At 35.3% G+C, this 17,408-nt stretch overlaps 1 protein-coding gene across 17 annotated transcripts in view; it reads left to right on the top strand.

Moving 5' to 3' along the window:
• The window catches only part of LOC117568953 (MAP/microtubule affinity-regulating kinase 3), a 32,130-nt gene that overhangs the window by 12,521 nt on the left and 2,201 nt on the right, over positions 1 to 17,408 (top strand). Inside the window, exons 1-16 of one of the 17 annotated variants that reach the window (XM_034249895.2) lie at positions 449 to 634; positions 2,354 to 3,896; positions 4,101 to 4,316; positions 4,378 to 4,598; positions 4,695 to 4,976; positions 5,069 to 5,262; positions 6,346 to 6,458; positions 6,545 to 6,731; positions 6,816 to 6,930; positions 7,003 to 7,130; positions 7,192 to 7,354; positions 7,920 to 8,033; positions 10,909 to 10,979; positions 12,553 to 12,676; positions 17,077 to 17,226; positions 17,290 to 17,408. In XM_034249895.2, coding sequence (XP_034105786.1) covers positions 2,475 to 3,896; positions 4,101 to 4,316; positions 4,378 to 4,598; positions 4,695 to 4,976; positions 5,069 to 5,262; positions 6,346 to 6,458; positions 6,545 to 6,731; positions 6,816 to 6,930; positions 7,003 to 7,130; positions 7,192 to 7,354; positions 7,920 to 8,033; positions 10,909 to 10,979; positions 12,553 to 12,676; positions 17,077 to 17,226; positions 17,290 to 17,408 — 3,619 coding nt within the window. In that variant the 5' untranslated portion in view covers positions 449 to 634; positions 2,354 to 2,474. Of the gene's footprint in view, positions 1 to 448; positions 969 to 1,668; positions 3,897 to 4,100; positions 4,317 to 4,377; positions 4,599 to 4,694; positions 4,977 to 5,068; positions 5,263 to 6,345; positions 6,459 to 6,544; positions 6,732 to 6,815; positions 6,931 to 7,002; positions 7,131 to 7,191; positions 7,355 to 7,919; positions 8,034 to 10,890; positions 10,980 to 12,552; positions 12,677 to 15,164; positions 16,999 to 17,076; positions 17,227 to 17,289 lie in introns of those variants that run through there. The other 16 variants (XM_052005227.1, XM_034249896.2, XM_052005230.1 and 13 more) reach the window with 16 other exon arrangements.

Genomic DNA, 17,408 nt, shown 5'->3' with positions numbered 1-17,408 from the left:
CATACATACGTATGCCCACTAACCTCACACATACAGACAGAGACAGAGGCACACACACACATGCAAAATCAACGCTCCAAACGAGCTCTTTGTCAAGAATAGACAGATACTGTTTAAGTGAATGGGAGTATGTGTGAGTGCGAGTTTAACAATGTTTGTGTGCTCTCCGTGGTGATGTATGTATGTATATAAGTATATTTGTGAGTGGCCGCGGTATAAACTAACACAAGCAAGAGCACCCCACTAAAAAGCGATATTTTGAGTGCGTGTGTATTGTGTTCGTGTATTGAGGCCGACTTTTCAGTCTCTGGCCTGGTATAGCGGTAGTGCTTGAGATGAGTGAGTGTGTGTGTATGTTTTGAATGTGTGTTGATGTATGTAGTATGTGTGTGTACGAGTGTTGGTGTGTTGTTGCTGGTACACCGATACTGGGAGTACTCGTACTCCAGTTGCTGCTGTTACTGTGGCTAAAGTGGCTGTTGTTGGCTGTGTTAGCTGCTGAGCTGTCGCCGTCGCTGTCGCTGTAGCTGTCACTGCCTGTTGACTGTAGTTGATTGTTGGCTGACGGCGTTTACGTCAGAGTTACAAACTGCGATTATTTAAGGAAGCTCTAGGCAAAAAACAAAAAAAAGAAGTGTGCACACTCTTTATACACATTTTATATACATGAAATAAATAACAGCAATTACAACAAGTGCAAGTGCTCGCCCCCTCGTCTCCCCTGCCGTGCCGACCGCCAAACCGCGTGTGTGATTGATAAGATAGCCTCGATAAAGAATCCAAAATCGCGATTTTAAATTCATTTGGAAAAAAAGAAAGAAGCGAATACGAATCAAAAAAACCAAAGTCTGACGAATAAATGTTTGCTTTTTTTATAAGTGAAAATGACGAGTTAATTGTCTAAAAGTGGTTCATTTACTACTTATGTGTATGGTCTTGTATGTGTTTGAGTGCGAGTGTGTGTGCCTGTGAGTATATATGGATGCAAAGATGTGTGTCGGTGTGTTGATGTTTATTCGTGCGAGTTAAAAGCTTTTCGCTCTCTTCGTTACGAAGCTGAACAGTTGGCGGACGCTGTTAGTTAAACGTCGATTTAAATAACTATTTCGATTGCTGAAAACTATTACGAGCTAACTGTTTAACTAAAGCATTAAGGCAACAACAATAAGAAAAAACATCTAATGAATCATAAAACAAAGAGAAGTTTGTGAGCGCAGCGAAACGTGACGCAAACCCAGAACATCTCAGCTGAACTTGTGCAACAGTCGTCGCACTGTGTACTTTGTCGTTGGTTTTTAGTGTGTGTGTGTGTGTGTGTGTGAGTGAGCGTAAGCCGACGTAGTTGCTAGCGCAAATACTAAAAACATTCGTATGTACATTAATACATACATATAAATTAACTTGCACAAATACTTAAATACATATGCCCAGCGTACACACGCATACATACACGTTGGTTGCGATAGCGCAGTGTACTACTGCACAGGTGTTTGTGAGCGCAAGTGGGTGTGTGTGTGTATAGGTGTAAGTCTGCGCTCTCAACAGCGCTTTGGTTGCTCTCTTGGCTCTCTTTGGCGCTGCTCTCGCTCTCAGTTTGCCTTCTCCATGGCGCTGCGTAGAAGTGTTTTCCACTGTGTTTCTTTCAGTGTCACCAAAGTCAGATTAGCTCTTGACTATGAGTTGTTGGCTTTCGTCGTAAATATTACGTTCGCTTTCGCACTCACCATACTTAGTCTTGTACATTTGTATATGAGCTACATACATTGATACTTACACTCACACATTTGTACATACATGCACAAACAGTAATGTATGGGTGTGTGTGTGTATTAAATTCGTTTTCGAGGTTTTAATGCGCAGCAACAGCGACTTGTTGAATTAAATATAAAGTATCTATGTATGTATGTATGCTCAATGGCAAACTAGCAACACCAACAAACATTCCATTCAATTTGCTGCTGCGGCGGCGAAAGCAAGAAAAGTTTACACTATCAAACTGAAACACACACACGCACATATATAGACAAACGTACGTACGTTTGTGTGTGCTCACAATTGTATTGGAATATCGAGTTCAACTTGGCATTAAAGTGAAATCCAAAAAAAAAAAGCATCACCGTTTCAAATCACAGCTTTGTTGAACCAAATAAACGAGGTTGGCCGATAACTAGGCGCCTTACCTGTTCCTCCCCCGTCCCTTCATTTGCGCATGCAATCAAAACCAATTGGAGAATCGATAAGCCTACTATCGGTTTTGCAAAAGGGTTTCAGCTCATCAGCCATCAGCTGGCAGGCTCTTGACAAAAACATCTGTGCGTGCATAAACAATAACAAATTTTGGTGCAACTTATAGTTAAATGCAAACACAGAGAGATATAAACATAAACAAAATACAAACGGTATAGCAAGTGTATAAATTGTGATTTATTTCAAATAAACATAAAAACCAAAAAAAAAAAAAGTGGAAAAATACGATGGAGTCATCGCCGACAACGCCGCCGACGCCCACGACGCCAGATCTAAATCGTGGCGACGCATCAAGGAAAAGCGTTCGTCCCTATGCGGCACGCAAGGGGCTGGCGCCAGCTCCACCCAAGCTCAGCCTTGCCAATAGCAATAGCAGCAGCAGCAGCAGCACCACCAGTAGCAACAACAACACGAGCAGTAAAAATAAGAATATCGATAGCAGCACTATCGATAACAGCAGTGATATCGCACATCTTGCCAACACGGAACCACCAGCAAAGACAATCGAAATCGATCTCAGTGATGCCCAGCATGCAGACTACGACCAACTTGTGGAACTGCGGCGACCTGGCGATGCAGTCGCTGTCCCACTGCCACGCACCGCCGTCTCCGCGATTCCGGCCTTACACTTACAGCCAAAGCCACAGCTACAGCCGAAGCCGAAGGCAACGCCCCGCGTTCAAATGTCCGCTGAGGATGATGTGGGCGTCGCCTTTGCCCTCGGCTCCATTGAGAAGCACATACTCAATATGGAGGAGAGCTTTAAGCAGCAGCGGAGTGAAAGTCAGCAGCAAGAACAGTCGCAATCCTCCATGGACGTGATGAAGATGAAGAGCAAACGCTATGGCGAAACGGAGAATCTGTTGCGACCAGGCATCAGCGATATGTCCTCGGAGAATGATTTCCAATATCTGGGTGGCAGACGCAACCAGTTGGATGACAGCAACGAGCAAATGCTGAATGAGTTTCAACGTGGCAGTGATGGACGCAACTCAATTGGTGCCTATTCGAAGAATTCTTCCACAACGACGGCGGGCTCGGGTGCACTAAAAACCAAGCTGGCACGCACTGCATCCGACACTAAGAACACGGATACGGTGCTCGCAATGCGTGCCACGCTGAAGCAGAAGGCTCATCACGATGTCAAGCCACAGGCCGGCTGGCGACCAGCTGCAGCAGCTTCTGGAACTCCAACGCCCGCTGTTCGGACAACCACAACAAGTCGTGGCAATAGCAGCTCTAGTGTGGTCGATGGTGGATCGTCGTCTAAGCTCACGGCAACCACAATTTCGGCGAGCAAGCGACGTGAGGAAAATCTGCGTCAATTTGAAGCTTTGCTTGCACAGAAATCATCCCAATCCCAACGCCATGCTGCGGCTGCAGCTGCCGCAGCATCGTCAAGTGGTGCTGCCACTGCCACAAGTGGTGCTGCCTCGAAACGCCGCTCGGAGCGACCAATTGTGGCGCCCATACCGCCCTACAACTCGGCTCGCTCTGAGCACACGTCGCGTCACACATCTGAGCCAAAGTCTGCTGTCACCTCCAATTACAGCTCTGGCGCTGCCTCCTCGGGGGCTGACCACCAACGGTCTGGTGCTGCCAACGCGGTTGTCTCACGTACGAATGCATACGGCAACAGTGTTGCTCAGGTAAACTCAAATATCCGCTCAGCTTTCAGCTTCAGTTGCCATCTACATTTCATTCAGCTCAGTTGACCTCTCTCCCCACAAATCAGACCTCATTTTTGACCCCTTCTCTATAGGGCGGGAGAACTTAGCCTAGACTTTGCTCAATACTACTTTCAATATTTATACATTTTCTAATGTCTATGCTTGTTTTTGCGACATTTGCAGGGATCTCCCAATCTGCAGATGCGCAGCAGTGCTCCAATGCGATGGCGCGCCACTGAGGAGCATATTGGAAAGTATAAACTGATCAAGACGATTGGCAAGGGCAACTTTGCCAAGGTGAAACTGGCCAAACATCTGCCTACTGGAAAGGAGGTGGCCATCAAAATCATTGACAAGACCCAACTGAATCCTGGGTCTCTACAGAAACTCTTCCGAGAGGTAAGTTCATATTTCATATTCTCAGGACATCTGACAATGATAATTATGTTTTCCTTTATAGGTTAGAATAATGAAAATGCTCGACCACCCCAACATTGTGAAACTTTTTCAAGTGATCGAAACGGAAAAGACATTGTATCTCATCATGGAATATGCATCGGGTGGCGAAGTCTTTGACTATCTGGTTCTACATGGCCGCATGAAGGAGAAAGAGGCGCGTGTCAAGTTTCGTCAAATTGTATCGGCTGTGCAATACTGTCATCAGAAGAGAATAATACACAGGTTCGTCTGCCTAAGAGAGCCAATAATTATATTCTCCCTCGTAGTTAAATCATTCACAAAGCTTCATTATTTAACAACAATTTTTGCACTTGACAGGGACTTAAAAGCTGAAAACTTATTACTGGACAGCGAATTGAATATCAAGATTGCTGATTTTGGATTTTCGAACGAGTTTACGCCTGGCTCTAAGCTGGACACGTTCTGTGGTAGTCCTCCGTATGCGGCGCCCGAACTCTTCCAGGGTAAGAAGTATGATGGTCCCGAGGTGGATGTTTGGTCGCTGGGCGTCATTCTTTACACATTGGTGAGCGGATCCCTGCCTTTTGATGGTTCCACTCTGCGAGAGCTACGCGAACGTGTACTCAGAGGCAAATATAGGTGAGAAAGAATGTTCCACTTCTTTTGTTCTAATCTCTAATTTGAATCTCTTAATGATGATTGATTGCTTACGGTGCGCTTGCATTTTGTAGAATTCCCTTCTATATGTCAACTGATTGCGAGAATTTGCTGCGCAAGTTTCTAGTACTGAATCCTGCAAAACGTGCTAGTCTTGAAACAATCATGGGCGATAAGTGGATGAATATGGGGTTTGAGGATGATGAGCTCAAGCCATACATACAGCCCAAACAAGATTTAGCCGATCCCAAGAGGATAGGTAAGACGGGTACTGTATATCAAATTCATTACTAATATTATTAACGAATTGTGTGTCGAGTTGTTCTGTTGCCTGTTTCCTATTACTATATCTATCTCTATATATTCATATTTCTATATATTTGATATATTTTTCGTTTGTATTCGTATAAAACGTCATCGTATACTATATGAGTTCATAATTGTAGTTGTTACACTCTTATTATTATTTGACTGGTTCAAAAACAAAATACGTTTAACTTTTTCAAACAACAAATTCTCATTAAGCAGCGGGGGCTAAATCAGAATCAGAATCGGCATCGATACGACGCAGTGCATTTGACATGATGCTAATGGTGATCTTTTTAATCGGCGAATGGAAAGTGCCACCACATCATCAAAATGTATGCCCCATTGTTCCCCCATCTCAGGGGAGAATTACGTATTTCTTTTCTCGACTATGGCAACCATTAATCTGAACATTTCGTTTATCTTTCTTTCTTTTCCTTATCTTGTATCTTTATCTACATCTTTGTTTACATTCTGACACGCGCTTTTACACAAAAAAAAAAATAAATAAATAAAAAACGAACAGTTCAACCGGAAAAAAACTTGAATGAGAGAAAAAAGGAATTCGAATTCAAAATTAATTTATGCTTTTCGATTTTCTTTGCCATACGATGACAATTATTAAGTTGTATATATATATACATGTATTTTGATATTCGCATGTCAACTTTTGCTATACTTGTAAGGAATCCCCTCACAAAAAAAAAAAAACAAAACAAAAGAAATCCATAAAACACTAGAGGGTCTATAAGAACTATAACCTAACCAAACAAAACCAAACCAAGAGTCTTCCAATTCGCGCACACAATTCAGCTGGCGATATTTGAGTTCGAGCCACAGAATATATAATGTAATTGTAATGAATTTGCATGTAATGTATACTAAACTATTACTACTACTTCTACTACTGTTATTAACCAAATATGATGATGTTGTACTAAATATGCTGTTGTGTATATGGATAATATGAGAAATATATATTTATAATGTTGACCCGCTTTGCGATGCTTCTTCTATTTTTTTTTCTTCGTTTGCCACCATACAGAAGCTCTAGTCGCCATGGGCTACAGTCGACTGGAGATTGAGACGTCGCTGGCCCTGGGGCGTTATGACGATGTCTTTGCCACGTATTTGTTGCTGGGCCGCAAGAGCACAGATGTACGTTGATCGATTGATTATTATTATGACGAATATGTATATTTTAATGGATTTGCTTTCTCTCGCTCTCGGTGTGTGTCCTGTAGCCTGAAAGTGATGGCTCACGGTCTGGATCATCGCTATCACTGCGCAATATACCGGGCAACGAGGCTGGTGGCAATGCTGGCAATGCCGGCAACGTGCAAAGTCCAACGCATCGTGGCGTCCACAGAAGCATATCGGCGTCGAGCACCAAACCCAGTCGCCGAGCGTCGTCCGGTGCGGAAACGTTACGTAAGTCCCATATTCGGGGCTACATCGAAAAGTGCTTGCCACTAAACAACAACTTTCTCTCTCTCTCTCTGTGTTTTGTTGCAGGTGTTGGACCCGCAAATGCCACAACAACAGCCACGGCTGCAGCGGGAAACGTTGGCTCCGTTAACCCAAGCAACAACTACAATGCCGTAGGCACAGCCGCAGAGCGTGCTTCAGTGTAAGTAATCAAAATGCAATACGCAAAGTTAGAGAAAGTTATTCTAATCCTATACCCTTTTCTTCACTTAAGTGGCAGCAATTTTAAACGTCAAAACACCATCGACTCAGCCACAATAAAGGAGAACACGGCGAGACTGGCCGCACAGAATCAGCGACCAGCGTCGGCTACACAAAAAATGCTAACCACAACAGATACATGTAAAGCGCCTCCCCCTTAAATGTTAACTTGGAAATTAATCAATTTCTATTCGCATTACAGCGCTGAATAGTCCAGCCAAGCCGCGCACAACCACCAAGTATGATCCGACTAACGGTAATCGCACAGTGAGCGGCACCAGCGGTATTATACCACGCCGTTCAACCACACTGTATGAAAAGACTTCATCGACGGAGAAAACCAATGTTATTCCTGCAGAGACAAAGTACGTGTTGCCAGTTGCCAAGTGGCCAAAAGAATCTGTTTACTCCTCTTTTTGTTTTTTTTTTTTCTTGCCCTTGTGTTTATTGGTTACCGCCTAATTTGTTTGCGATCATTAGTTTTTAGCTGTTTGGTCAGTTCATCCATCAATCTTACACAATATTTTCTCTGCTCTCGCACTTGTGTACATATATTTTTATCATCATCTTATATGGTTAGAGAAGATCGTTAGTATTAAAACAGATCTCAAATATATATTTGTATAGCGTTCAGTTCCAGCATAAATCGTAATATCCGTTCGTTGAGCGCACAGTTTAGTTCTCTATAACTATATTATTTCTTAGTTGCAACAAAAGAAAAAATTATTAAATTTTCGATATCATTTTCATATTTACGTTTTGATTTTCCACATTGAATGCGGGTTATGTTTTCAAATACCAAATACAACAAAATACGAATTCAATTTGAAATTTTACGAAATATTTATCAAAATCAAATCTCTACCCAACTTTTTCGGCATCAACAAACAAACAAAATAAAAAAAAAACAATAACATACTACGTAACCAGCAGTGGATCTGCAGCTACCGCTGGAAAGGGTCACACAAAAAGTGCGTCTGTGTCTAGCCCTAGACCATCCACAGACGGATGTGTATCAGTATCAATTGACCCCCTTGGATCGAGGTATACAACACACATTGCAAAACATTACCCAACCAATCAAAAAACAATCAAAACGAAAATTGTTTATAAACAAATTATTCTATTTCATTATATTTCTTTCCATTTTATGCATTATAATTTCTAAATTGGCAGCCTATTTAAAATGAAATGTATTTTTGTTGCTAGCTTTGAATCATATAGATCAATCATGTTATATCTTAGAAAAGATACAGCACATCGTCTAATAAGTTCTATGTCGAAGACAATTTCGAGGCGAAATCCATACTATAGCGAAATCAACTAGATGTGATCATTGTTAAACAAATTACATTCATTTTTGTTTCGTTACTTTCACTCAGGGGAAGTTCTACAAAATTTAAAAATTGTAGAAATGTGAATTGTTGAACATCGGTTAATATATTCTATATAACATGTTTTTTTTTTAATTCTAGTTCATATTATAGCTAATAATAGTATAGTATACTTTTAGTAGCTGTTTTACAAAGCTAAACGCATCATACTTGAGATGATTTGGATTAGTCGAATAGTCCTACAATAATATATGGTTAATCCTTTTTTTATCAGAGTTTTTATCCTTTAGAAAGAATTATCTGTGTAATTAAATTTACTTTTAATGTGTGACAAAGTGTGAGTGACAAAAATGTGAGTGAAGTTTTTTTTTAAATCTTGAATAGAAAGAATATGGGAATTGGTTGGGATGCTGAAATTTCAAAAACTTTAGATTAAAAATTACCTGAAAGATGCTTTTCAATTTAAGCAATATGTTTCTATGCTGAAATTCTATATGTCCGATAATTCTCGTTACTAATTCATATTGAGTGTATTTCCCGCTGTATTCGTTGTGCGTGATGATCGATAACTTGATAGCTCATGTGCTCATTTGGATTATCGTGTAGATGAATTTTGTATATTCCTAACTTAAGCATTTACTAGTTGTTTTGTTCTTTTGAAAATTTGTTTTGTGTTTTTTAGATGTATTGTTAGATACTCTCTCTCTTTGTATATCATTTGAAGACGCTCTCTTAACATTTTGATCAATTGAATAATGTAAATTTCTTATCTTTTTCATGTATTTTTTTGATACAATTTATGAAAAATTAATGTCTAATATTTGATAACAACTACTACACTACCACATACAACCAACCAACCAACCAACCAACAACAATCTGCAACAAATGTCCTTGGGTATTCGTGTTCAATTATTACTCTACTATTATTCGATAATATCCCGTTACAATCCAATCGAATATCCTTTCTGAAAATTTGCAAATTTCGTTTCGAACCCGAAACGAATCGATACGAACAAACTTTTTGGTGAGTGAAACTGAAAATTAATAACATTAAGCAAACTTTCAAGGGGTCTGGCAAATATACGCAAAAATAAAAATGATTCTGCAATTACAAATGATTCTATTTTTGGGTATATTTATCTGCGACCATACTTAGCATAATTTCTCAACTCAGACTTAGAATAATTAGCATACATATACCCTTAAAAAATTGCTAAAAAAAAAAAAAAAACATTTATCTGGCATGCGCGGTACTTAAACTTGAATACTTTTGTATACTTGAAACAATTTTTTTCAATTTTTCGTTTTTTCTTCCTTTGAATTGGGCTTGTTTTTTGATTGCTACGCTGAAACCAATGTAATTAATTGAATTATAACGCAATATATAAGCAGCAAAAGTCTTGATACGAGATGCAATCACGTGAATGCTTCATACTCTGCATGTCCGCGACAAATTCATTGCAAACAATTTCGATTTATGATAAAAAAAAAACAAAAGTACAGTTAATACTAACAATAATAATGGTAGCCCCAATTATCCATTCATGTTGTCGTCGAAACTTTTCCCCCGTTCTTTATAAATGTACTTTATTGTTAGATATATAATCTCTAAATATATAATTTATATAAGTATTTTGATGTTGTGCCTTTCGACATACTCTTATGTATTTCCTTCCGTATGTTTCGTCTATATTCAACTTTACCTATACTAATTCTTTTTACCAAATAGGTAATATACATACATAGGCTTGGGTTCATCTCAAGATGAACTGAAATAATTTCTTCGCCTCCTCAATATATCTGCAATCTTTCAAATATGTCTCTTGTATCTGTCTGTGATTATTATCATGATTGCTTCACTATCTTTGTTAAACATTCTCATGAAATGCTTCAATAATAAAAAAGGCCCATCAAATTGTTTGAAGATGATTATATTGTACTATTTATGTTTAAGAACCCACAAAAAAAAAACCCAAAAAATCTATATATTTAAGTGCTTGTTTTATATTCAGCGATTTACATGATTTTTTTTTAAATCTTTTTCTTTTCATTTTGTTTCTGTCTACAAATATGATTACCAAAATATCAAATCAAATCCAAATCAAATATATAAAACAACCATAATCGTTTGATTACCACTGCCACCACATCACGCATTAACCAATCAATCAATCAATCGATCGAACAATCAATATCTGCTTGATTCGCGCTGTCTCGTGCCTCTTCCGCACAACAACAACAACAACAACAATTTGGAACTGGATCACAATATCGATAACGAAAATATATGATGACGTGAATTGTATTTATTATCCTTATCACATCCACTCGCACACACCTCTATCTACCTACTATTAAACGATTGCATAAATATTAAACAAAAACCAACTTGATACTGATTATAAAAAAAAAACTACATTCGTTTTCTGAAATGCAATTCATTACTCTTGGACTTGAATGTTACTCTCCCAACGAAACGAACTGACGACACACGATAATGATTCGATATATCCATTCATACGTACCATGTGTGCCATATGTATTGTAACTGTACATATATATAGTCTGTTCGATCGACTTAGAATGGCATCGGCTGTTAAATCAAGCAGACACTTTCCAAGGAATGTTCCATCACGTTCAACCTTTCACTCTGGTGAGTTTTCTGTTTAATTTTATTTATTAGTTTTAATACAACAACAAAAAAAATAACTTAATTTTACTCACACTCAAACTTTACTAACAAAAAAACAAATGAAAATCCCCTTAAACAAAAATCGAACGAAACAGCAATTCTAAAATATCATAGACTTAAATTAATAATCAATAATGTTAATCGAGTTTTGTTAAGTTCAATTTCCTAACTTCATAATTTTTGTATTATTATTTTCGACGATTTTTTGCACGTTTCTTAATACAACAAAAATATCGAAAATTCTGTAAATTAAAATAAAAATGGAAAACAAATTCGATTTTCAAGTTGATTTTTTTTATATATATATTTTCTATTGTTCTTGTTCTTGGTCGATGTTTCATGCACCCAGCGCTCCTCCATATCGCTTCTCATTTTAGCGGTTTTACTCATTTTCTTTCAATGTGTTTTTGAATGTGTTATTTTTTTTCTAAATCAAATCATGCACGATTGTTGTCTGAGTGCGAAAAACTGGGCTGAAATTGGCCAAACCGCGTCAGAGTGGCTTATTTTTGTTAAGTATTTATTTAATAATAATTGCATGTCGCGGTGCCTTCTTCATTTGTCCATACCAAGAAGAGACCCAGAAAAGATCCAACTATAAATAAACGAATAAATAGTTCACATAGCACTGTCCCAAATTGAACTGAATATATGAGTATTTTTAGCTTAGACTCTATCCATAGTTAATAAATATATTTAAACGACAGATGTTGAAACTATAGCATGCATATAATATATAAATACGATAAGTATGTTTCATAATTGCAGCAAACTTTAAACATACATACATATATAATATAATATTACACAATCCAATAATCTATTTCTATTCAAGTTTTCTTAAATAGTTTAAAAATTAGAGCGTTACTATACTATATAAAACTATACTTATAAATTTATCATATCAGTTAAAAAAATTAAGAAAACAAGTTTTTGAATTTTTATAAAAAGTTAGTTTTCACAATTCTTATTCAATCGAATTTCTCATCAAACTTTTTCAAGTGTAGTATTAACAAGAAGAATCCAAAATATATTTTTTTTATATAATTTTCAGCATTTATGGGTATTTAACAGACTTTCCTTTATATTAGGTTCAACTACGAAATTTGGAGACTAATAAAAATATATTAATATTGCACTTGATATATAAAGATTATTCAATTCTTTTCACAGATTTGTTTTCAATCGACTATCGAAAATTCGAAAATTGTTATATTGTGGAAATTCGATTGTTTATTAATTAAAATGATGTGAAAACTAAAAGTTATATAATAAGCAAACAAATAATGATGACTTTTATAATATAAATACGTTAATAAATCTATTTATTTCTCAAGAATCTGTAATATACAACTAAAGACGTTGCTCAAGCATAATTTTGTAAATTAAAAATTTTGATATATTTTGCATATAGCAATATTAATATTAATTATTATTATTATTAATATTAATCGAATCTAGGAAATATACGTAGTATTATTAAGGAGATAGTCCTGTGATGTGATACTAATTAATAAGTATTTGGTTTTTATAGGTCAAACCAGGGCACGAAACAACACTGCGTTGGAATACTCTGGTACAAGTGGAACATCGGGTGAATCACCGCATCCCGGTCGCATGAGCTTTTTTTCGAAACTTTCCTCACGTTTTAGCAAACGGTAAGTTCGCTTTTGAGTTGTATATCGATAAATCGATAATCAAATATCTGTTTTCATTTCTTCTGTTAACGAATATTACGAGAAAAGCAAATGCAGTTTTTAATTTAAATTCTATTTTGTTTTATTATTATTTGATTTTGACTATATTAATAGATTTTTTCATTTGTTATCACTTTATGTATAATTCTTTTTGGTTTCATTTATGATTTTATTATTGTTTCATGTTACATTCTTGCATATTTACACACACACACACACATATGTACATGTATGTATGTATGTGTTTATGTTTTGTACCAAATCCGTTAAAATGAATGAATGGACAAAGGGCTGAAGATGTGATATTTTCGATTGCAAATTTCCTTCTCTGAAATTTTCGAAAGCATTTAATAATTACCACGAATTGATATCAATATAATTGCATAATACAAAAAACGAGAATGAGAAAGCGTGTCAGCAGCAATAGTAGAGTTAAAATAATAATTGTCATCCGATTGCTGGACGATTTTGTTTTGAATATAAATTATGAATTACCAAAAAAATATCTGCTAGAAGACACTTATTAATAATGTCTACAATTAGAAATCTATAGACAGAGAACGGGCGTAAATAATTATGGACTTTTTTTTCTTAACGGACACCGAGTCGCCTTTAACTGCTTCTTTAAATCCCAGAATTCGAATTAATTACACCTCGATCTGGCTATATGTACTGCATACATGTACGTGTACATATGGTATTTAGGAGCACGCATTTAGACCATTTAATATTAGAGCACAAATTGCGAATTTGCACTAAAAAAACATTACAAAACTCGCTTAGTTTTAAGAGAGCACAATTTTTAGAAAGCTCTCCATGCAAAGAGCTTTACGACTGGCTTTGCAGAGCATATTTTTAGAGAACACTCTTTGCTAAGAGAGCTTTACGACTGGCTTTGCAGCTTTCCATAATTTTTGAAATTGAAATTGATGACAACAGCAGCTCACTGGTGCAGTTTTCACATTAACATCTCAAGAAACAAAATTACAAAAAAAAAAAAAAAAATTAATTGGATATTTAAATCAACGAAGGTGTCACCTGCAATGTTTCGGAAGTTTTATATATTTTTGTGAAGAGCGGACTGTTTTATTGGCATTTGGTTGCATGAATTAAAAAAAAAGAGTCTTGTTGTGAACATATTTAAACTTAATACAATGTAATACATTTCGTTATTGTTTACTTGTTTCTTTTTTTTTTCTTATTTCTTGTTAATTTGTCGACTAATTTGTATGGAACTTGTTATATTATTTGTTAATTGTTATTATGTTCTGTTGTTATTTTTGTTTATTTCATTTCATTTAAACTAACAGTATTTTAAGAGGAAAAAATATGTAAATATCATAAAACACACATAATAATTGCATATGCTCATATACATATGTACAATGTGCAGGAGAATTGGTAAAGATTCGTTCTTATATGTATTTACATACATCAAACAATCAATCAATCAATACATCAACAAAAAAAAAAGAATGAGTACTTGTATACGTTCATTGAGTACTTGAATTAATTATTATGAAAAACATGGAAGAGTCCTATAGCTTGTTACTAGACACAGACTGCTGTTAGATTAATCAATCAATCAATCAAATCAAATCAATCGAAACTGTAAAACAAATTAAAATGAAAATCAAAATCAAAACAATCGAGTCGGTTAAATGATTCGGATACAAAACAAATACAAAACTACGCATACATACAATACCAATACATACGTACATACATGCATATGATTATCTATGTATGTGTAAATTACGTATACGTATTAATGAAGCCGATCTGCATCTAATTGGCAATTGTTCAACACTGCCAGGATCTATCGATTTCCAAATACGCTCGTTCTCTTATCTCTCTGTTTCTATCTATCGCTCACTCCCTCTCCGTCACTCCTACTACAAAATTTTGTTGTTTTTTTTTTTTTCTTGTATGATATATACATAAGTTGGATATTACGTCACAGCCATTATATATACTACTTGTCTATATAGTATGTATGTATAACCATCTATGTCTATGTGCTACTTATGTGTATACATGATCGATCACCCACCCCACAATGTTAGGATGCCTTTCTTGTTCTTGTCTCTTTTTCTTCATTTTAAAATGCATATGACATCTTCTTTTTTTTTCTTGAATCAAAAAGTAATTATTATTAAAAGTATTGCTATATCTCTCTTACTTTGTCAGAACATTTAATTCAACTTGTTTAAAATATTGCGTTTTCTTTTCTTTACTTTTCTTTTCTGTTTTCAACATTAAACCCAAAAGTTTCAGTTAATTTACCCGAAACAAAAACAAAATTCCGTTTCGTTTTTAATTCTTATTCTTATCTGTCCACTTTCTTTTCCCTTTTTCATTTTCTCGTATTTGTTTGTTTTTTTACCCATTATTAATATATTTTTTCCAGCCGTGAATAATTTGTTTAAAATTTTTTCTTTAATTTTAGGCCAAACCAGTAATTAACAAAACAAGCATTAACTACTTCTTGTTAATAGTTCTAAAACTGAAACAAACGATTCCCCCCGTAAAGTAAACGCGCGTGACGGAGAGAGATATGATACAGTTACGATATGATATATGATATATTATGATACGATACAGATACAAAACAAAAACAAAACAAATTCACAGATCACAGATCAGATCAGATCAGATCGATCGGCGGTTTGATTCTTCTTCCGATTCCGATAGCGATTCCGATTCCGATTCGTACCCCCTCCAAAACCATGAACATCGACAACGTTGAGTTCCGATACGTTTAACAGACATTCAGAATGCGTCTATGTTTTCTACAATTATTAACTAATTATACTTACACACATTTATAAATAAAAACAAAAAAATGCAAAAAGAAATCAATTAAAATACATATATACAATATATATTTAAAACAAAAAAAAATATATTAATAATAATACTGAGGTGTCAATGCCACGGCAAAAACGGAAACCATTAATTTAACTTGTTTTCTTTGTTTGTAAATTAAATTAAATATATTAAAAATGCAAAATCAATCAACAATAAAAAGCAAAACAACAAAATAGAAGAGATCTATTGCTATGACTGTCATATTTCCTGTTTTGTTTTTTTTCTACTACAACAATTTTCGTTTAGCTAAAACTAATTAAAGATATAAATAATAATAATGATTACTGCGAAACGCTAATTAGTTATTGCATATGTACATATGTGTATGTATATTTATGATAAATGCGAACAAGAGAACACCAAAAGCAGTTATGAATTTATGAAATTGATTTACTACTATTTCGATATATATATGTATATATACACATATATGTATGTGAGAATGAAAGTATTTGTATTTGTATTTGAAACTTTTTCCAATCAAGCAAGCAAGAATCATATACTAGTATATACAATCAGAATTATTAAGAGTAACACATAATTATAATAATCAGAAAGATTGAAGATTGATTAATAAAACAAATGTTTATCAAATTGTCAAAAGTCGAGGTCGAAGTCGAAGCGCATCAAATGATGAAAGCGTATTTAGTACATTAAGAACACAAAAACAAAAAAAAAATTAAGAAAAGAAAATAAGAAAAAAAAAACAATACTTAGATACAGTAAACAAATTTATCTTTAATCAAAGATTAAATGTATTAAAAAATTGTGCATGTGACCATTTTATTTGTACAGATGATTATCTATAAATCGAAAAACATACAACAAAATACAAAAATAAAAACAAATGAAAAATCGTGTTATCGGGCACCTTCAGTGATCTGATTAGTTATGTACATTAAGTTTCAAAGAAATAACACCTAATTAAATAAATTGATTATTTAATTAATTAGCAATAAATTATCTGGAAAATTTGTTAAACAAAGCAAATATCAGCCCTTACAACAAAAAAAACCACACATTTGTCTTTTCATTTGACATTTTACCAACATTTAGTGCTAACTTAATAGATCATTAATCGAACATCACTAAAGACCTAGCATACATTCGAATTTATATGAATTTACATTTTCATTTAACTGGGCGCATTATGGAGTTTCAAATTGGGGTCGATAAAGAGTTTCAATGTATTTTTAAAGCACTGAGAAAAGATCTAATATGCAAACAGAGGACTTTTTTTATATAGTGTGATTGATAACATCTTAATTGTTTGATTGTTGAACGAAGGAGTTACATATATTCTTTAAATACAAAGATTTCAATAGAGAATAAAAAGATTAAAGTGAAAGAGTACTTCTAGAAAATCTGGGTGACAATTTACCAATTTATTAATTAGAGGGATATCTTTGGTAATTAAGGAGAGGCTGCCTAACTCGTGTTAGTCGTAGAGAACGCTTGATAGTTTCTCAAATGCAATTTAACCATTTTAGTACATCCACCACGGAGGAGGCCGCTAAGCCCAGGGTGCTTCGGTTCACATGGTCCATGAAGACAACATCGCCCCTGATGCCCGATCAAATCATGCAAAAGATACGCGAAGTGCTCGATCAAAACAACTGTGATTACGAGCAACGGGAACGGTGAGATAAACTATTAAGCTATGCAAATATGCATAACATTGATTGATAATTTGTTTTGATTAGATTTGTGCTTTGGTGCGTTCATGGAGATCCGAATACGGACTCGCTGGTTCAGTGGGAAATAGAGGTCTGTAAGCTGCCGCGTCTATCCCTAAACGGAGTTCGCTTTAAACGCATTTCTG

The sequence above is a fragment of the Drosophila albomicans genome, chromosome 3 (assembly GCF_009650485.2).
Source record: "Drosophila albomicans strain 15112-1751.03 chromosome 3, ASM965048v2, whole genome shotgun sequence".
Lineage (NCBI taxonomy): Eukaryota > Metazoa > Arthropoda > Insecta > Diptera > Drosophilidae > Drosophila > Drosophila albomicans.
The sequence above is the reverse complement of the archived record's forward strand: the minus strand, read 5'-3'. Positions and strand labels throughout refer to the sequence as shown.